At 39.6% G+C, this 22,005-nt stretch overlaps 1 protein-coding gene across 1 annotated transcript in view; it reads right to left on the bottom strand.

Annotated features, from left to right (window-relative positions):
* The window catches only part of FGGY (FGGY carbohydrate kinase domain containing), a gene marked incomplete at its 3' end in the record, with an annotated part of 75,834 nt that overhangs the window by 10,859 nt on the left and 42,970 nt on the right, over nt 1–22,005 (bottom strand). Inside the window, exons 7-9 of the mRNA XM_009698620.1 lie at nt 21,171–21,291; nt 17,768–17,869; nt 15,698–15,801 (exon numbers count right to left, since the gene is read on the bottom strand). Of these exons, the coding sequence (XP_009696922.1) occupies nt 15,698–15,801; nt 17,768–17,869; nt 21,171–21,291 (327 nt within the window). The remainder of the gene's footprint in view (nt 1–15,697; nt 15,802–17,767; nt 17,870–21,170; nt 21,292–22,005) is intronic.

Genomic DNA, 22,005 nt, shown 5'->3' with positions numbered 1-22,005 from the left:
ATTTTTAAAGGTAGCCAAGGCATCTTTTTTGCTTAGGAGATCTTCTAAGAAAGCATTTGTATTCATTTGGCAAATAGAAAAAGAGCACATTTTATAACTGACCGTGCCCAAAACAATAGCTAGTTCTGTCTGAAAACACACCAGTTTGAATTAAAAGTGCAGTTTGCATGTGAGTGAGTCATCAAGGGGCAGCAGAGTTGGGCTGGCTCACAGCCTGAGATCTAATATAGCACCATCCTGAGCCAGGGGTTATCTTTAAAGCTGAGATCTTGCAGAGACGAGCACACTAGACAGTCTCCACCTTCCCACCTTCAAATTTTGGCTAGGTGGGAGGATTGGTGAGCTTGTTATAATCTGTCCTTTTTATCTCCGGGAAAGGCGAACAGCACCAAATCCCTCCCGACGGATGTTCTCGCCTTACAACACCCAGCTTTTTCTGCTTTTACTTTGCTATCCCACGCTATTTCCCACTTTTTAAGAAGGCTGCAGTGAGCTGCAGCTTGCGGCTCCTATTTCCAAGCAAACGTTGCCCCTTCGCTCACTTTAATGAGAAAATTCTAACCCACTGCTCCAGAAGCATTTATGGGGGAAAGCTCTTCCCAGTACAACTTCTGTGACTGTAAGGAGGGCAGTCGGATACATCAGCTCCTGAATTGTAATCTTGGACAAATCACACAAGCCTTCTGCACCTCAGTTTCTCATATATTCCATGGGAATCAATAACACCACTAGATTGATATCAAACGCTTTGGAGGGAAATCTAGCCGATGTGGGACACAACTGAAGAAAAAACATTTTGTGCTTCACGACTCAGCTGATCCTACGAATTGAGCTAATTCCTTTTCTGTCCTTTTATTTAAAGACAGCAAGCTGAGAGAAGAGATGAATAGCGGAGACTCAAATGGCTCATGGAGCTTTTCACTTATAGGTCACCAATCAGAACCTCAGCGAGGTCAGTGAGTGTTTGCGAGTTATCGTGGTATGCAAGCTTTTTATAGTGTCCTTTGCAACAGGGATTTATTGGTTCCAAATTAATTTCTATTGTATGCAGTTTTCACAGCATGAAACCCTCCATTGTTGCAGCTCAGTCACTGTTAACCCTTTGCAAAGCTACACAAGAGAAACTGCTACCACCACCTGAACAGTTTGCCTTTTAAAATCGTACTTGAAGCAGCATCCTAACTGTGAACTGAGCCTGGATGACCTCAAAGAGCCTTTCCTAGCCTTCAGAAGAGGCACAGCCATGAGAGGAAAGTTGTACTGCAGCTGCACATACTGTTCCTCCCTCGTGCATAAATCGGGAAAGGCAGAGCCCAGTTCTGCGGGCTCGTTCTTTACTCCCCACGGTGACCCTGCAGCCCTCGCTGGGTCTGCTCATGGAGAAAGATAAGTGTGTGTGCTGGCAGCACCACAGGCCTGTTCTTTGCAGAAAGTACTTTCTGAAAGAAAAAACAAAACAGAAGAAGCAAAAATGAACAACTATATCATTATCTAATGTGCTGAGATCTCAGCAGAGATCATTTCAAAGATCCATATTGTTTACAGCAGCTGATGAGTCTAACAAGTGCTGAAGCTGTGCTCTCGCTTAAAGTGCTAACATATTTACAGTTTTCAATCCTGTCCTTAGCGCTTATCTGTCATTTCAAGATGAATGCTCCTTTTGTACAGGCTAATTACTTGCACGAATACTCTACTAGCTCAAAATCCCAGATTTGTTTCGCTTTTCCATTAGCAGCAATTTTGTACTTTGGAAATTGCCTAATACAGCAAATCTAAAAAAAGGCTAGTTTTTGTTCAAAGGTATTTCTTTGGCTGTGACAAGTCTAGAATGGGGGAGGGAAATTAAATTACTTTTATCTGATGAAAGTCTTAATTTTACTATACAACTTTTCTAAACGCACTTACCCATTGTTCTGCTCTGGCTTGGTTATTGCTATTAGAATAATTTGTGAAGATCTATATAAAATCAGACTGGATCAGTAACAGATCGAGCTAAACCTCTTGACAAGAAGCAGTCTTCTCATGCTCAACAATCTCTTCTCTATATATAATATGTCAAAAATTTGGTAGGATCCCATCCTGCCCCCTCCTCTTCCAACAAACAGTAGGACCATGTGCAACTGAAAAGCTGTCAGACATTTCATTTTTACAGCAACAGAAGGAATGCAGGCCGTTCTACAACTCAGTAACTTAATTAAAAAAAATACAACCCAGACATGCAAGAAAAAGGATACAGTTATAAGAAGGAGGTCTTATCCTGTTGAATGTTTTACATTACATTCATTGGGTTACTGACCTGTCACAAACCAGTTTCAGATGCAAATCAAAAAATGCTCAGCAATGCAAGATGTGTCTGTTGTTCCTGCTAATCCTGATCCCACTGCAGTCAAAAAAGGATAACATCTGATTTTCCGAAGTCTCCAGCAAATGTCTACAACTGCAGTTTAGAAGGTTCCATCCTTGAGCAAAAAGAGCACCCTGTCTTTCAGTTACATGTTAGAAACAGCACTAGGTGTCTAAAGCTACAAGCCTGTGAATGAAAATGCTCATCTTGAATTGACCTTTGTCGTTCCTAAGGAATTGCCAATACAAACCGTGAGTGAATTTGTGCTTTAAAGAATGTGGTCGCCCCTTCCTGCCCAAGTATTTTCTAAAAATAGGAATTCTGCACATGAACTGCATTTCATTGTGAATGTATAGCACAAACTTTAAAAGTCATGAATGCCGTAAATATTAACATTTGATATAAACTTCAGAGTTGTAGTTATGTCACACTACGTAGGCCATCTTTCATATTATACGCATAGCAATGAAAATTACCACACTTAATAAACTGGCTGCAGTTCTAAAGTAAGATTTTGTTTTCCAGTTCAGAAGTCAAAAGATGTTCCAGTTATGTGCAACTGAGTTGTCAGTCTACCAGACTTTCCATTCTTACTTATTTTAATCCACCAGAGCAACACCATTAGCATCATTATACATTTTCTTTGCACTTTTCATTCTATCACCTTTAATGTAACTCTAAACTCAACCTCTGAGGTACTTAAACATCACTAGATCTGCTTCACAAATCAGTTGGATGAAGAACAAAGTTAAACAACTTGCCCAAAGTCACAGACAGAGTCAGGGGCAAAGCTGGGAATAAACCCCATGTACTCTTAACTCTCGAGTTAGGCAATTTTTATTGTTTTCTCATTGCAAAATTCTGCTTTTATTTGTACTGAGGTAAACTCAGAAGAACTTGATACTACAGTAGTTTATCTTAGATTTGAACTAGTACTGTTGATGACAGAGTGTCACCCAATATATGCATTACCTTCCATTGCCAGGCTGCTAGTAAGAACTACATGGGCAAATACAGCTTTTTTTGCCTCTGTCACTAAGAAATACTACACCACATTTTATGTGGTATTTGTTTGATCTGTAAAGCCAGGCAATTCAGTTCTTATCTCAAAGACATTAAACAAGCCTGCTGATTCGAGGTGTCTAACATTTCTGGACATTCGTATCTGTTCATACTTGAGGAGTTACAACACGAACAGGGATGCTGATAAACAAAGAAAAGCCTTTCTTCCTTAACTCTTACTGCTAACATTGCAGCAAAAATACAGCATGCATGGGTAGAATACGTGCAAAAACCTCTCCAACCCGAAATCCTATTGCTGTGTTGGAGATACAAGGTATTAACTAGCCATCGTTTTATCTATTGCTGCGTTGCAGATGTAAGGTATTATCTATCCATCCACATTTTCCCGCTTTCTGAATTCACAATCAAAAGAATGGCAAATGCCATCATTCAGAGAAACAGAGAAAGTTACAAAACATAGCAAAAAATGTGGATGAGAGGAAAATTAGGCAGGGAAGTTCAAAGGCAGCTAAATGAAATGCTCGTGTGAACCAGATCCTGTGTAATTAGCCACTAGGGGGAACAAGAGTCATGCTGCTTAATTAAGGTACAGTCACTTTTAGCAGTGGGCCCTGAGGGTTATCCTTGCCCAGGGAAGCTGGCTGGGGGGGGGTGTACCAGTTTCCCTGTAAGCTTTGGAGTGGGACAAAGCTTTTCTGTCTGTGTTTCACTTTCCCCTTTCAGGTCTGTATAGGCCTTGGCACAAGCAGGTAACAAGACTTGAAGAATTCATACACCTTTCATATCTTCTAGCTGCAATGAACTATTTTCGCACCTGAAGCACCTGGTAAAAATATTTAAACAAAAACCTGGGAGCAGAAGGGAGGAGACAAAGGAAAGGGAGAGGACCAGAGAAAGAAAAATGGCAAAAAAGGCAAAGCTGTATTTTCCAGATAGTGTACGCTTTGGTGTTGGCACTTTTAAAGTAGAAGGGAAGAAAAATCACATGCAGCTCATATGCAAACTGTGTGAGAAATGTGGAGCAATGCTCTCCTGATATGGTTAGATTGAGGTAGCGGTTGGGAGGGATGGCAAGGGACCCTCATCCCCGCTCATGCCTACTGACCTGCATGACCGAAGCCACATGAGAAACATGATTGAGACAAAAAGTAAAAGCCCCTCTCGGGCCACTTTGTCTCTGCTGCTGCTGAGGACACAGACCTATTCAACAGCATGGCCAGGACTGAATCACAGACAATCTTTTCTATTACCATAAAAACGACAAATAAGTAATAGTTACAGCCTGTAAACACAAGACGCAAATTAAATAGAGTTCTAAGTGGTACACTGTAACTGGAAGCAGGATCCTACTCCTATTAGAGCCGGCTCAGCCTAAAGAGTATCAGATGTTACTCGGGCCTTAGAAGGCCTGAGACATAAACTATGTGTGTAAGAGAAAAAGAAGTCAAATGACTCATGACAGAATTTGTTCTAATATAAATGATTTCTTCTGGCTCTTTGCTTTTAAAGACTTGCCATTTTCAGATCTTGAACAGCTAACCTAGGCAGCTGGCTTCCTTAGCTGGTGTCCTTCATTTTGTGTATAAAACGCTGGCATTTACAAACCTATATTCCTCTGGCTAAGGGAGGGCAGTTTATTTTAGCACTGTGATCAATACCACCATAAATCCTTCCTCTTCCAGTCCAAGAACACTGGCACAGCCCAGTCAGTGCTGTGTGGATATGCTGTACCCATAAAATAAAGGATACACCACAGCGTTTTACTGAAGTCCTGTGAACCTTGAGAGTGGACCTGAGGGATCAGCACTGAATGAGCCACAAACCATCCCTTCCTCTTTGCTTCTTATTACATGAAGACACAGGTAAGGGACTGAGATATGGGGAGGGGGGGGCAGAGAGAGAGAGAGGACAAAAGAAGAGGAATAAAATGAAAGAGAAGAATAATCAACAGATAAAAAAAGATAAAATAGTGGGGGGAAAAAAAAAAACGAAAGAGAGGCACAAACAAGAAGGCAGCAAAAATACAAAAGGAAAGAATAAACAACATCAGAGTGGGGGTAGGGAGAGGGAGATGGTGGGGATATCAAGGATTTAATGCCAAAAAAGAAAAGCCCCGTTCTCCACCACACCTATCTTCTTTCTCATGTTTCGTTTTCTTTCCATGCCTGGTTCTCTGGTATGAGTGGAACTTCCAAGTCCAGAAAGCCACAAGTTTGGCATTTTGTGTCTTATGGCAAATGTGCTAGCTATCCAACGTTTCCACAGGGGCAAAGTTATACAAAGCAAATGAAAAGCAAAGCTTGCTTAGTCTCCCTTTCATGCAATGCAAGAATCATCCCTTAGATGGGACTATTGCAAAATTAAACAACTTTACAACCACAACCAGTAAATAATGAGTAATGTGCTTGTATACACAAAGCTTTTATACCAACCAGTCAAAGAAAGTGAGGATAGCTCATCACAAGAAGATCCCATTTATCAGAAAGGCTTCAAACAGCTTAGCATCTTTAGGGCCATTACTCATGTCTTTCACCTAAGTTAAGTGCCAGCTTCCAACCTAGAGGCTAACACATATCCAATTTATCTGCTGTAAGACACTCAGGCACTGCTTCCCTCAGTCTAGTCTACAGATACAGGACTCAATACCTAAACTACTTAAAGTTAACAGAAATGAGTGATTTCACGACAACATACATTAGTCAGGGAAAATTAGGCAAAAATCAAGTCTTACCAGACATTTTGAAAGCAAAAGGAGTCTGACACAAGGCTACTAGACTCAGCAAAATATTGCTGAATATATCCAAGGTGTTTAGCTCAGTTCTGAGCTACAGGGCTGGGCCACAAAGGGACCTTCCAAACGCAACACATTATCATCCTCCACCTCATGGTTTTGGGAGGGAGAGGTTGGGCTAGGCAACTGTACAGCCCTCCCCACATACTCTTGTCATGCAGAGACCCTTCAGGGGAAAAAATATTGATTAGAAGTTGGTTTATTTTCTAGAGTGTTTTCCCTTGGAGGGTCTTCTGTGCATCCAAAGCTCCAAAAGAAGTGACATGGTTAGATCTAACCGTTCCTCATTCCACTTAGAGAGGAGTGCATTGCCACATCACTTTACGCTGTTCCTTGATAAAATAATGTGCTCCTATCAGAGCTCCCAAACCCACATTCCTCCCTAAAATTCCTCCCTAAAATTTCTACCTGGTAAAGGCCTATCTGGAAGCTGTGCAGAAAACAGCAACTTATAGCAGGTGCTCACACAAACAGGCCCTACATGGGTCAAAACATATTTATGTACTGAAGGTTTAGTAATGCAGCCCCTAGGAGTACTACACATTGCGTACCTCCCCTATCAATTGTTCTTAGGTGAAAACTGCACTTGTGAAAGATGACAATCCAACTCACTTCTGCTGCTTATACATGCTTATAAGGAACAGCAAGATATGGGCACAGTGGTTCTCCTCATTTGTATTCTTCTAGTGTTTTTCAGTCCTCATCTGGAGGAGTATCTTTGCACAAAAATTTGCAACTTATGCTTTTCCATGCCCAGTTGGTGGTTAGCCCTTCTGCCTATACTTCCCTCAAGAGTGACAATTATGATCTTGCTAATCATTACGTGGACACTTGTCCCAATAAAAACAAAACAGCCATGAAGCAATTTCTTATGGATCCTCTGTACACATCATTGTCCAATTTCTAGCATCAAACTGTGCCTCAGAAATGTTTAAGCACAGTGGGTGTGAAAAGGCACTTCAAAACAAGAAAGCAAGCAAGGCAGCAAGGGAATGGCTGTAATATGTCTATAAGAAACCGAGGAGACAAGAGCCTATGACTTAGCTGAACAATTTCTAGTATCAAACTGCGCCTCAGAAATGCTGAAGCACAGTTGGTGTGAAAAGGTGCTTCAGAACAGGAAAGAAAGCAAGGGTTGGGAATGGTTGTAATATGTCTATCTGTCTCTAAGAAACCAAGGAAACAAGAACCTGTGACTTCGCTGAACAAAGAAAGGAGAATGAGAACTGGATTCTAATTCTGAGGATGAGGAAAGCCAGTATGCTAACAAAGCCCCTGCCTTCAACTGCTAATAAAAGTAATAAAAGTTACAGGATCTCTCCTCTACCATTTCAGACCCATGATTATATGGAAGGGAATCAAGAAAAATGTCTTTACTGTTAACCACAATAAAATGAAATGCATTGGAAATGCCTAGATAGTAAACAGAGTCTTGTTAAACTACACAGGGCAAATTTTGAGACACAAACCCCTCTAGACATCTTTAGGAGAAAGGACAACATAGTACATGTAAGTTATAAAACTTCTTCAAATATAGGGTGGCAAAAGTATGTTCTAGTGGCACGAACCACTGGCATCAAATCCCACAACTAAGCGATCATCATGTCCTTCAAAAAATTTATTGCAAAAAAACCTCAAGCATTTCAGACAGCTAGCGCTGCGACTCTACATGCTTGTGCTTTGCCACAGAACAGTCTGATCCCCTGTGCTGACATAGCAAGAGTGCAAATCCCAGATGGAAAATTAATCTCACAATGTAGCCAGAGTGAGTTTCCAATTCTCCAGTGCACAACTTGAAGGTTGTTCTGCTCAGCTACTGAAGAGGTGAGGGCAGAGAGACTTTAACTTGTTTGACACCCCGAACATCATTTAGGCAAGACACGCTCTGAAAAGGACCTTATTGGCTACTGACAGTTACAAAGGATCCATGGTATCCTCCTTTGTACTCATTCTTCCTATAAAATATTGCTATCACACTTTTCCCTGCTTGAATGGCCTGGACAGAAGGGGAGTCCAAGGTCCAAATGACTTCAGCTACGTCTCTGAGTATGTGGGTAAAATCTGTCCTTAAAATAGAAAGGAGATGGATCACAGTACATTTTAAAGAAAGTATCTATCTACTATAAAGAAACATTTATGGTTTCCTCATATTTATGGTTTTCCTCAAGAAAAGACAGGGCCAGCAAGCTAGAAAAACTGTAAGGTTGTGATATTATTAAACTTCTTCTACAAGCTGATCTTAGCCTTATTCTGCTTGAAAAAAAATCAACTAATTGTACATCTCCTTAGACAAACTTCACCATGGTCATTTCATGGTTTGTTACAAAAATACGCAGCAGCAGAACCTGAACTATTCTAGGAAGCATATTTTCTCCTGCGTGCCAGGTCTTGGGCTTACTGACAGATGAGAAGAATACCATTGGTTTAGTAGGAGCCTCAACTTCTGCAGATTAACAAAACTCTAAACCTTATTCTTTGCCAACATCAGCTGATGTGGGTTTATTAAAACCTAAAGACATGACAATATACATATTAAGCCTACAGACAGAAGAGATTATATTTATATACATATGGTTGCTTCTAATACGGTAATCAGGTATGTGCATACAAGATACAGAACTCCGGTGGAGTCAATGGAGCTATGCCAATGCGCAAAGCCGGCTACACCTTCAGCATAAAGACAGAGGATTAAGTAGATTTCTTTGGTCATTCGAGCATCTGAGAGGTCTTTATTACTTTTTCAGTCTATCCTCATAAATGTGAAAAATAAGTAATAAAATCTTTTTCACCACTCTCAGACAGAATTAACAAACGGGTAAGTCACACTGATATCCCAACACACACTGCGCCATCTCCTTTCACTGATGCCCAGATAAAAGGCCATGTTTCATTTCATTTTATCAGTGTGGTATTTTATTAAACCACCTACTTTTAGAAAAATAATATGGCCACATCTTTAAGTACTGGATTTCTGAGATTGTTGCCTTCAACGTTAGTACTTCTGGGCCAAATACTCAGCTAATGTAAATGGGTAGTTCTGTTATAGCCAATATATTACACTGACTTACTGCAGCTGCCTTTCCTTGTCGTTAAAGAGTTACTGAGAAATTCCAAATCTGAACATTTATGTACTGGATGACATTTAAAATGGAGCATGCTAAGTCTCCACAAAAGGACAGCACTTAACAAAAGACACCGCCTTTATATTGTATTACCTATAGCATCCACAACTTGTTTCTGAATGGGTAATAATACGAACCAATTGCAAGAGCTCTAATAGCCTTTATCATTTCAAGATGTGTCATCTACCAGTGAACTGTGTGTCAGATTCCTGTTTGGGCTCTGATCCAGTAAAGTACTTCAGTACATGGGCAGTCCTGCTTATCTTCAACTGAGCTTCTTGCCCACTTGAAAGTTAGATGATGTACCTAAGTGCTTGATTGGATCAGGGCACTGGAGTAAACTGGTGTCACTCCTCTGAAATCCTGGAGCAATACTGACTTACATTAACTGAGAATTTTGCATTATGATTACGGACTAAAATCATCCATCATTTCAGCAGCTATATGACCTGCTACAACAAACTTTGACATTTTCTTAGACAAGTTTTTACCTGTAATAATTTCAAGCGATATAAACTGACTACAAATCATCTAACGTGACAATGAACCAAACACTACTGTTCAGTATGTACTGATCTGATAACACATCAAATGTATGACAACATATACCATTAGACATCGCACTCCACCAAGAACATTTAACAGCGATAGTTATTTCTCTGAACTCCAATATAAAAAGCAGCCAGCAGGATGATATCAAGCGATGGCAGTTCTGCTTTTCATAAAAGGACCTTGGGGACTCCAAGGAGATCTGTGTATCTGCACTTCAACAGCACAGCAATGTGGAAATGTTAAAGTTAGTAAAGCAAACAGTCCTCAAATGAGAAGGGCAACAGATGTCAACCAGTATCACATGTCAGTAAACAGCAACAAGACAGAGGGTACTTTTCTTAGCACTTTTGTGAAAGCATCGTGCTATCAGCTCCAGCCACAACTCAGCTGTTCGACTCTCTAAGTAGTGGTGCTCGTATGTGTGATTTAACTCCCACCAAGAGAGGATTTCCAATCATGTGGAAATACTGTCCACTGAAGTCAGCTGAAAGAAAGTAGAAACGCTTCTGTATATTTATTGTGGCTTGAAAAGTGAAAAAAAAAAACAAAACCCCACACTCTCAAACTGATTGAAAGCTCATTCTGTGCTTGGCAGAGACAGACAAGCATTTATATTTCTCAGCTTTAATACAGAAGGATCATCCTTTAGGGCAAAAGAGTAGTTGTGATTCATCTGCTTTTTACTCTTACTGCAAAGACTTCTGACAGTAAGGCCAAAATATGCTAACTAAAAAGGCACTCTTTGTACCATAAACACTAGGCCACAAGGAACTGGACAGTGGCCATCAAATCACTGCCTTTTAATTTTTCTCTCTCATCTATATTTCTCTAAAGATTTCTGGTAAGAAGGCAGCTGACTCTATACAAAAGCCAGAGGCATTGCCAGTATCTTGGTGGTTTCATGCATGCCGTATTGAATCTAACTTTATTACACAAGGGAAAAAAACCCTTTCAATTAGACAAAGATGTATTTCAGTGTCAAAACACCAAGGAAAGAGGTAAAGGGATAGAGTTCTTCTACTGTCGAGTCACTGCTTTGAGTCCAGGCCTGGTTAGCTGCAAATACACTCCACAGCCGTGGAACATCTCAGCTGCTTATGTGGAAAACAGTTTGGTTCTCAGCAAGCAGTACAGTCCGCATCATGAAGTGTCCATGACATCCCTTCATCACTTTGCTGCCAGTCATAAGTGAGAGAACAACAAATGCATGGACTGTGAGGATTCAGCTCTTTTCACCATTAGAATACTGTCTCTAACAGTAGATATATAAGCTAGGCACTGAAATTTAAAGTAATTTTTTTATGGAGCACGTGTCCTGTCAATTGAGACTGATCATATACAATCCAGGAAGGAATTTTTTAAAAATCACTTCAATTAAGAGGCTATACCCAGCCAATACACTACTCAGAAAAGCAAGAGCTGTCACCTAGCCTTGCCCAAGGATGGTCTCCACTAAACCTTGGGCTCAAACTCTACATGTACAGATTTGGAACTTTTGAAGAAAAGGAAGGCAAGATCACAGCACCTTAACACGCTCCTTGTGTACAGCATGGTGCCTACAAACAACCATCTCCTTCCTCTGCCTTTTCCAAATCCTCTGATTAAAGGAACAGGAGGAAAAAAAACCATCCCAACACGGCAGGAAGGCCTTTACTAAAAGGTGCATTAATTTGGTACGGCAAGCCAACGAAATGATTAATTTGCTGCTCTCCTTCAATATTATGTTTACACAAGTTGATTATAGCACTTAATTACTAATTTACCCTGCTCAAAAACAAGAGTGCTTTAAATTTTTAATGAGGTGAGGGAAGGCTACATTCCCCAACTCAACAGGGAGAAGTCATTTTATTTCCTCTTTTGATTTCCCAAGTTATTACCATTTCTAAGGAAAAAACTATCCCCTCCCTGATCTTTCACTCCATCCTTGCTTTTGAAAATATGGAAATCAACAAAACGCTTGTATTAATTTCAGTCCGTGACCTGACAGGTAATACTTTGGAAGAGGAATAGAGGATCAGATCATCAGCTGAAGCACGTCCATTGAAATAAGTGGAACAAAATTACACCAGAGACTGCCTGATCCAGAAATGGAAATAGGCTAATCCCCTCCAGTTCTGTCAGCAGAAATGTTGACTATATCCCAGTACTATTTATGGGTGTATTTATGAAATGTTGTCTGTTCACAATTGCCAGTTGGTCCATTACCAAGGTTGCAGACTAACTGTTGCACTGAAGAACTTCTTTACATTCATGACAGTCTGTAACATTTTCATTGTTAAGAGGCGAATAGACTCCATATCGCAAGTTCTTCCTGGTTGATCTTTAGGAAACTTGTGTTATCTGTGGGTTTTGTCATTTGATTTTATCAAATGTGCTATACCACCCAACAACTTCCTTAGACAACCGAGAGATGTCCATTAAATTAAGCATAACCAAGCAGTGCACAAACAAAACTCTTCTGAGTTCCTTTAGTACAGAGTTGTAAGTGAATCATTTCCCCTGCACCATCATAACTTCAAACCCCTGTCTGCAATATATCTCCCTCATAGTTATGGACTCTATGCCTGTTATCTTGAAGGCGAGCCAGGTGACCACGATCCACATAGCTTCTAGGGCTGCTTCCAGGGACGCAAATTGTACCTAAGGGGTACATCACTTGCTCAACTGCTACTGCTGCTAAATAATTCGGCTAATTCACATTTGGTAATTACCTAACACCTCTTTCTGTAGAATCTGCCTAATTTTTATATACCTCCAATTTGCTTTATAAAAACAATGAAAGAGCTTTTCCCTATCTTTTTGCAGGATATACCACCAACTTGCATAACAACCAAAATTAACAAAGAAAAGAGTACACCTCCCTTAAAAGTCAATTTTATACATGAAAAATCTTGTAGCCACGTAGACTCTAATTTCTAGCTCAACGTTTTACACCAAAAATGATTACGGAAAGCTGATTAGAGAGTTACCAGTAAAATGTATTATAGTAAATCACATGAAGTTTCTTTTCTTCCATATTGGCCAGTAAAAATGACCCACATTAAGATAGCAAATCCAAAATAAATTTGGTAATCTGGTTTCATACAAGTGATTTTATTAATTGCTTTAATATGCAATTAAGCAATAGTCAGTGGGCTGCAGGATTTTATAAGGCAGTAATCCTGTTCCCTGGTGTACAGCTTTGTCCCAAAGAGTAGGCTATCCAAAAAAAAAAGAGCTGGATGATTGCCAAACCAAACAGCACCTTCTTCCCATTTTCAATTACATACAAGTGAGGCAGAGTAACGAGGATATACTGGAAACTTTGACATTTATTTATTGAACATTTTTACTGAGAAGGAATTGCTGGCTTGCTAAACTGGAAACTATATTTTTACTACAGAAACAATCACATAGAAAACCAGGATCCTGCTGCTCAGCATGACAGGAACAGCTAGAACCAATAAATTGACCCACCTAAGCCAGCAATGTTAAGGTTATTTCATTCAATGCAGCACATATATCAAAAATCCAAAACCCAAAAATACAGTGTGTATTTCAAAAATCCTTATGTCATACTATTTGACACAGCACTGCCTTCTGTGACCCAGCCAGGCCTGTGTTACAGCTCATAGGCACAACAAAACCACTAAAAGAAAAAGGGCATAGCAGTTGTATGGGGTAAATTAAAAGATAACCCAAATGGCAAAAAGAAATTCAGAAGATTTTCTCCCCTTTCCAGAGGTTCTAGAGACTAAATAACCAAAAGATGAAATGAGAAAGAACTCACCACACTGCATGTTCTTTTTTCTTTTTGGATAGGTCAATTGTTCTAATTCAGTTTTACCACAGAGGAGAAAAACGCAGGGAGAGTAAATGAAGAGAAAAATAGGGAAGTCAACATTCTTTGAAGCAACAACATATGGTGGCCAGGCATGAGAGAGATGGAGGTTATAAATCTTTCCTTGTTAGAATTACCTAAAGATGAAACTGCAGCTTCAAGAGGCTTGAGCTTTTAAGACGACACTAGAATCTAGCAAATTAACTTGCATGGTTACAAATTTTGCAATAACCTTAATTTCCAATGCTTTTTTGTAAAGGTTCAGCATACTGAGAATTTTGGTACTAATATAGATGTGGTCAATAGAAAGCATGAAAACCTTTACTCCACAAGTCACTCAAAATAGAAATAAAAAGACATGAAAATTACGAATTAGAAGAAAACGCTGCATCCTGCAAATAGTCACTGCTATAATATAGAACGGGAAAAGAGATAGGAGGTACATTGGTGCTTGTTTCTTTGTGAGAAGAAACTTATTTAGGGATACAAAAGGATAGAGGAAAAGCTCTTTAGTGTTCCAGTCACTATGATCAACTGCCCAAGAAAGTGAAGGCTGAGAATCCTGTTGTCTCACGTACACTTCTGACTGGGTTCATCATGCAGAGATGTATAGGTAACTAAGCTGCCTGTCCTTGGAAAAACCATCCTCCAGTGTGCCTCTGAAGCAGATACCTCCCCATTTCCAAATCCCAGCGATGGAATGCCACAGGACTAAGCATCAGGATAGAACAGGAATATGAGAGTAACAGCAACCACCACAGCCACATGCTTGACCCCTAAGGAAATACCATCCAATTCAATGCACTTCTTAACTGTAAAGCTAAATAAAGCCTAACTCTAATTACTATATAAGGTTACCATAGAGTTGGGTCTTCCCTAGTTGACCCATCTTTTCCTTCCTCTGTTGAAAAGTGTTGCCCTGGTAGATTCTAAGGACCTTGTCTATGTGTCCAGATTTTCTGAGCGAAGAGCAGACCGCCAGAGCAGCGGCTCTGACTCAGCTGCCCCATGCCCCAAACCCATACACTGACAGAACACAAAAGCAGGTCAACCCTAACACATAATGTACGTTACATCCCCAAAGCATCAGATTTTGCATGCAGACACAAGAACAGCCCTGCTCCATAGGCTCACCAGCTCCCTGAAGCATCACTCGCTGTGTACATACTACACAGCACACGTGCACATACTTCTGTAGGAGATTCCCTGGCAGAAGCCTGGCAGCACTACTGCTATTGCTGATCACTACTGGGTTTCACGTGCCTGTTCAGCAGCCAGTCCTTTTGTCAGCAGAGCTTGTTAAAGCCGGACTAAGGTTATCAGAAGTGATTTTGAGGGACCTTGGCTTTGGGTGCTATTTGCAAGTTGTCCTAAAGATGCTTGACTTTTAGAAAATGGAGAACAGCCAACCCATGAAAACCAGAGAGCTTTTAAGCGTTTTGATTTTGACACTGAGTGGAAATGTCCAAAAATCATTCTGAGAAATGTGACCAGTCACTGGGACAAATACAGGAAAAAATTCCCCCTCAAACAACTATAGACATGAGGAAAGAGGTTATTGGTAAAAACCCCACAATTCTCTCCTTTACTATTAGACTGAGCAAACAAAGAGCTTTGGAAAGCGCAATAATTAAGCACAATCAATCTATCAGAGGACAGGTAATAATCTCTATTATTTGCAAAGACTAAAACGATGCTGAATGTTTGCAGCAGCACCTCTAAGAAACATTTGTTTTGGGAGATGTGTTGGAAAAAGCAATGTAAGAGGTGGCTATTGAACCGCAATGCTAGATATGTATTCATGCCTCCCTGCTCCCCGAAAGACATTTATTCAGTTTCTTGTTTCTTAATCCCATGTAGTTGAATTCTGTTAAAAATATTTTTACATAATCTAACATATTTGCTGCATGATACAACTGATATTGCCATAGGTGGCACCTCTTTAATGGCACTCTTGTGAACACACACTAAGCAAAAGCCTTAGCGGGTGGTTTCTTCATACTGCAGAGATGTTGTGGCATCCTGGACAGGATTCAGGGCCTCACCTGGCTGCCACTGATCACCACAGGCAGTACGATGGAAAGAAACACGGTACAAATGCCCAGTGGGATGTATAATAGCAGTAGTTTCCAAACTACTTTCCCCTTTTCTGTTTCAGAGATATCCCAGGGAAGCCCATGGGCTTGACCTGTAATTCAGTGAAACAAAAGGAAACCCTCCTGCTGACTAGCAAAACCCTTGGAACCAGACCTTACACCAACAGCTGCCGAAGTACTGAAAAAGGCAGAGGCTGTGTTTGGGAAACCAGACTCCTTATGCAGTGCTGAGGCACTGGACTGCAATTTGTATTTATTCTTTTTCTTTATGTACTGGTATTAACTTACTTGATTCAAGCAGAAATGGGAAGGGAGCATAAGGAATCATGAAGTCAGGCTCCTGACAGTGACAGGTAAGCCCTTCGGAGAAGTTTACTCCAGGAAGACCCACAGAACCTGCACTGTACTTATGAGAAGCCAAAAACCAGTCCCATAACCAAAGAGGCAGGTACCTCCTGACATACCATAACAGAAAAAGAGGAAACACTTTTTAAATTAAAAAGTCTGTGACATTGCTGGTTCAAAGGATCTAGTTTCAACAAAAACGATCTCTGAAGGAGTGTGCTATGCAGACTGACATGTGTGTATGTATAAAATACACATATCTGTTCTGACATTATTGGATGTGCTTCTGAAATATTTTTATGTATAAGGGCAGGGTTAAAAACTAAACGTAGATGAATACACCAAAATTATATAAAAACACATCACAGAAAATTTCACAGCATTAGATTTTTCTAATGGTTATGAAGACAGACTTAATAAAAGCACTTTCGAGATGTTCAGTTATTGCATAGTAACATCTTAAACTTGGAATGAAATATCTGTATTTGAAGGCAGAAGATTAATAGAAAAGTAAGAATTAAACATGAAGTCCTGTCACCAAAAGTTGCTACTGAAATTACATTTATTAAAAGAAGTCCTCCTTACAAGCACTAGAATTATTAAATACAGATATATATGTTGTACTACATATTTGTTGCAATGGGATTAATTTTAATGGAAAAAATCTTATGAAAGGAAACGGCTCTTCCTGCTAACCTACACAGCAGTGTAGAATATCCACATTTGGAAATTTTACATTTGGAAAAATGCCAAACATGGCCCAGTTCCTCAGCTTACGTTGAGCTGTTTATTGATTCCAGTGGAATGGCACCAATTTAACTAGGTTGAGAAGCTGACCTCCCCATTCAGAAAATACATTCATCTAAGTTTTTGTGCAAAATTTCATCTACAAATATCTGTGCCTGATGTTATAAAGGAAAGTGTATCTAGGGACCATTCTGATAAATAATTTTGTCCAACTGGATGCAGTGTACTGTTTAGCGTCCTTGTGTAGCATGAGGAGAGGACATGTCTTATACCAGTGGAATTGCAAGGTGGGAAAACAGATATGATTTCAGACATTCAGACCCTTCTTCAGGTTTTCGTATACTACTGCTGTTCATATAAAAGCAGCTAAGTCGTGCTTTGGCTGATCCACTGAACATAAAAGCCTTACTGCTACTTTTACAACTGTTAATGGATTGAAATAACATGAAAAAACATGAAGTTCCATCCTCATCATTAACTCTGCATTCACTGTGGGCAAGACAAGAGGTATAGGTGTGTCATTTTTTACTGCAGAAATAGCGCTATGTTGTTTCTTATGTTTAACATTCTTCAATATGAAAGAAGGAAAGTAGGACAAACATAACTGAGATGAAACTGTGACCTTCTTGCAGGATCAGAGCCTTGCCAAATTTCCTTTTTGTCTGTAAAATTATATGGTCTAAATTCATAGACAGCAACTTCTACCTGCATGTCCCTACAGTCAAAAGACAAATGAATCTTCAATACACCTAAATAACATACGGAGTTAAAAAGAGGGTGGAGAGAAAACGATGCTGGCTCTTATCCGGCTGTGCAGAAGGTACAAACTTTTCCACTTGAATTAAAAGTTTGTGCATGGTGCCAAATGTCAAAGTGCAAAACACATTAAAAATAAAAAAAAAAAAAAGGAAAAAAAAAAATCGGTACTGCATACCTGTATAGATGCAAAATCCCCAGAAGCACAAGCTCCAAGAATAGCAGCACCCACCAAAACAGACTCCACTTCTTTGGACAGGACAACAGGCTTGCCTATACAAGAAAAGCCATGCCTCAGTTAGGAAGAAAAGAGCAGTACTGCACGAGCGGCACAATACATAATTAAAGCAAAAAAGACAAAGAAAAAAGGAATCAAAAAGGACTTGAAAACCATGTTCACAAATCCATTCAGAGCTACAGTCTACCGTAGATTAATGTAAATTTCTCTGCTCTGTGGTTCCACGCTCCAAGAAAAATGCAGAATTTAAATAAAACAATTTCAGCAAACTATTAATGCAGAACATAAAGCATACAAAGAACAAATCCCCAGATCTTTCACACCGGCTATTTATCTCAAAGGGCTTGGTATAAACCTGTTACCCACACCCTTCAAACCCACGTGCCTATTAAAAGTTGACCTCGAGGGAAAAACAGGGTGGTATGCTTTTTGTTTCTTTTGCAACTAACAACAACAACAAAGATGATTGTTTGTGTTTGTTTTTAAATACATAGGCAACAAAGCCAGTCTGGTTTTGCTGGAAGACATGAAAATATGACTAGTAAACTTTCACAAGCTATGTATGAAATAGTAAGAGAAATCTTGCCCTCCAAATTATGCCAGATACTTGAAAACAAGATTAAAACACTGGAAAAAACAAACAAACAAACAAACTCAATATATATTCTGAAGTAGAACTAAAAATTACTGTTTCATCACCCATGAACATACTTTCCCTCAGTTCACACAAAGATTTCGAAGACCTGTATTACTAGTGTAAAAAGAGCCAGAAAAAGACTAACAAAAAAAAAAATCAGCCTGCTTTCTTAATTTTCCTTAAAAATCTAAAACAATAGCATAACTCTAAATACTTTTCTAGCTGCAATTTAGATGCTTATCCTCACTAAGCCAAAAAATTTAATATTCCTACAGTATTTGGCATGTGTCTGTATTTCCATTACTGAGATAGTTTCATTCAATGAATGTTGATGCAAACACAGTGGTGGGAGGCAAGCTTCCTTCTGTGAATAGCCTCAATGATATTATGCCCCAAAAAATGCTGCTCCTGAGAGCTAACTGCAAGATTAGAAGGAGCTGAAATTTGGATGAAGATCTAAAGTGAGCCACGAACAACTCCTACAGAGGGAAAGGCAAATACACACTTTTCAAAATGAGAAATAAAATTATTAATATAAGGAACAATTATTGATACAAAGCAAATTCACCTTGCACCCCAGGCATCCAGTTATATTATGCTAACTTTGCACTGTTCCACCAGCGTAAAGCTCCTTACGACCAGCTTTCAGTGAGCGACATAAAGGTGCCACGGCAGTCTTTATGCCATTTCTGCCTACACTTAGCACAGGCAGAGTGACGGGGAAAGAAAGCGGATATAGTAAGACCTTGTTGTTTGATTGCTGGAATGACTGCTAACAGCAAACGAGTGTAATTACAGCATCCTTTAAATTTCTCTGACCAAACCAACCCACCTGAAACACATTAGTGTAGGATCAATCACCTGAACATTCCTCCGGTTCAGATGGACCACGGCTCAGGACCTGGGTCAACTCGGAACAGAAAATCTAAAACTCAAGCTTATGGCTACACGGCTGTTTGCCAGGCGTTGAAGCAGTAAGCAATTTTCAACATGCTCTAAAATTTACTGCACATTTCCCGCATCATCAGAATGAATACAGAATTCTTACTAGGCAAACAAAAAGATCAAGATACTTTTTAAGTGGCCTGCGAAATTATCTTTTGGATGTCTGCATGGCTGAGTCATGGGCATTTGCAGCTAACAATAATATATTCAGATTTTTTTCTTTTCGGGAAAGAATGGGGGATTGATCCTGGAATGTTAGTTATTTTATCTGATAGGCTCTAATGAGTTCAACATAACCAAGAGCATTTCAGTTAGATGAACTCTGACATCCCTTGTCAGTCACTGATTTTACAAATGGGGGAGAACTCCAGGCTGCAAAAAGGCCTTTTTGTACTGAATTGTACTTGGCCATTAGTTACAGTCAAAGAACTTCTGATTACATTTTAATCAGAATACCTTTTCACAGATCTTTTATTTTACACATTATGAACCGGCATCCCAACTCTACATGTAGCTGAAATTCACCTAAAACATTTGAGTTATATAAGGAAAGGCATGGACTTGACAATATAATTTTTCACAAACAGAAAGCTTCACTTTGACTACAATGTATTTAGTGAATTTTAAGGTCAATAGGCATTATGCTTTTTGAGTCTCCATTTCCGTTTTTAACTCAGGGAAGTATATAAAGCATATCTTCATCTTCCCTCCTGCATCAAGGTTATGAAGTGTGGTTTGATGTTAGGGCAAGTCAGATCTCCAGACCAAATGCCCCAAATCTGAGCCTTAAACTTTATTCATGACAGCTCAACTGGTCTTAATTTGAAATATACCCAAAACACACATCATTCAAAGTCCCTCTGAAGTCCTTTACACTAAATTTTGTTATTTTTTCCACATTTTTTTAAAGTATATTCAACTGACTCACAGGTGTGCTAAGATGTCCAACACACACAGGCTTAAGGGAGACCAAAAAAACTATGCAAGCAAGCCTGAGACCTCCTCTTGTAATGAACCACACACCCAGGACCTTCCACCCATCAGGAATTCTACAAAACCAAATGCAACACCATGCAGGAACAAGGATCCAGGAATTGTCCCCTAAACCATATTAATGATACAGACATGGATGCAATTCAGAAAAGAATTGTTCTATATAATGGATACAATGCCCAGCACGAGCAGGAAGTGTCAGAAGTCCAAAAGAATTCAAACAGCATTAAGCTAACAGAGGTTTTAGTAAAACACATCTTAAGCAAACCATGCTCACAAAATGTAGTGGGCAGTACCCTCATCTAACGAACGTCTTGTAACCTGACTGAATGGAATAATTTCTAGAGAACGTTTAGAATAATTTTTAAAAATCTGATCGCAAGAAACATCTCTGACATGTAATTTATACACATTAGTTTTAAAAATTTCATACAAAGTTTTTATATTTGTTCCATTGCACTTCCCTAAAAAACCTGCAAGTCTAAGATCCGCAGACTGGAAATCATGCTGGAGGTTTCTCCTGAAGTCTGTTTTCTAACAATACAAAGTATGGAGCTTTGTTTGCACCGCATCTCTGTGTTATTCAAATGCCTTTAAATTTCAGGAAATTCAGTCTTGCAGGAAGTAACATTTCATTACACCCTTTTTGGCCAACAAGCAAAATACAGTTCTATATAAAGAAAGTATTTATTTTTCCAAAGTATTTAGCCACCTAAAATAAAGTAGTTTACACTCCTTTCCCCGCACTTCCTCTAACTTACCAGTAATGTCAGCGTGCATCTGCACAAAGAGAGGGTTCTTGCTCAGCCCACCGCACAGAAACAGCGTGTTGATATGATGCCCTGCAGCCTGCATAGTTTCCAAAATATGTCTTGTTCCTAACTTCAAAAAGAGGGGGGGGACAACAGAAAAACAGATGAGCACAGGAGAGCAGCCACAGGAACAGATCTTAAAGCACAATTTGCTAAAAAGAATGATATTACTATGATACTACTAACTGCCCCTACCAGTAACCCGAGGGCTGGGAACAGACCTGCAGGGGTACAGCCTCTGCTTAGCTTCCAGCCAGTAGCAGGCACTGTAATTAAGAACTAGAAAAATCAAACAGATGGCACAAAGAATTGGGAAGTACATAGGCACAGCATATTGCAGTAAACATCCTGGGGTTGGCTGAAGAAGTGAAGATGTACCAGTACACAATAATACAGGGAAATGGGGCTTACGGGGAAGTACGGACAAGGGTGAAGACAAGGATTATGAGAAGACACAGAAATGGGCGCCAGGAAAACCTGACGGCAGTGATAAGCAGCTGATGTGACCAAGCACAGCAGAGTATGGAAAGCATTTCCAGATCCAGAACTAAAACCTACATGGCAAAGACATCCCCATCAAAAACTTCCATTTACTTTGTATAACAGCATCTGAAAATCACTCTCAGTAAAGAGATTTCAATTCTGAAGCCAAATAGCAAACAACAAAAAAAGGAGCAAATAAAAAACTGTATTTTCTGTCTTTTCAGCAAAAAGGAAAACCTGAAGAATTTTGTATTGGTTTAACTATTTCTCTTGGCCTTTGCCCTATGCAAAATAAAATGTT

Source organism: Cariama cristata, unplaced genomic scaffold (assembly GCF_000690535.1).
Source record: "Cariama cristata isolate BGI_N322 unplaced genomic scaffold, ASM69053v1 scaffold11214, whole genome shotgun sequence".
NCBI classification, from domain to species: domain Eukaryota; kingdom Metazoa; phylum Chordata; class Aves; order Cariamiformes; family Cariamidae; genus Cariama; species Cariama cristata.
Note: the sequence above shows the minus strand (reverse complement) of the source record. Positions and strands in the feature narration are given on the sequence as shown.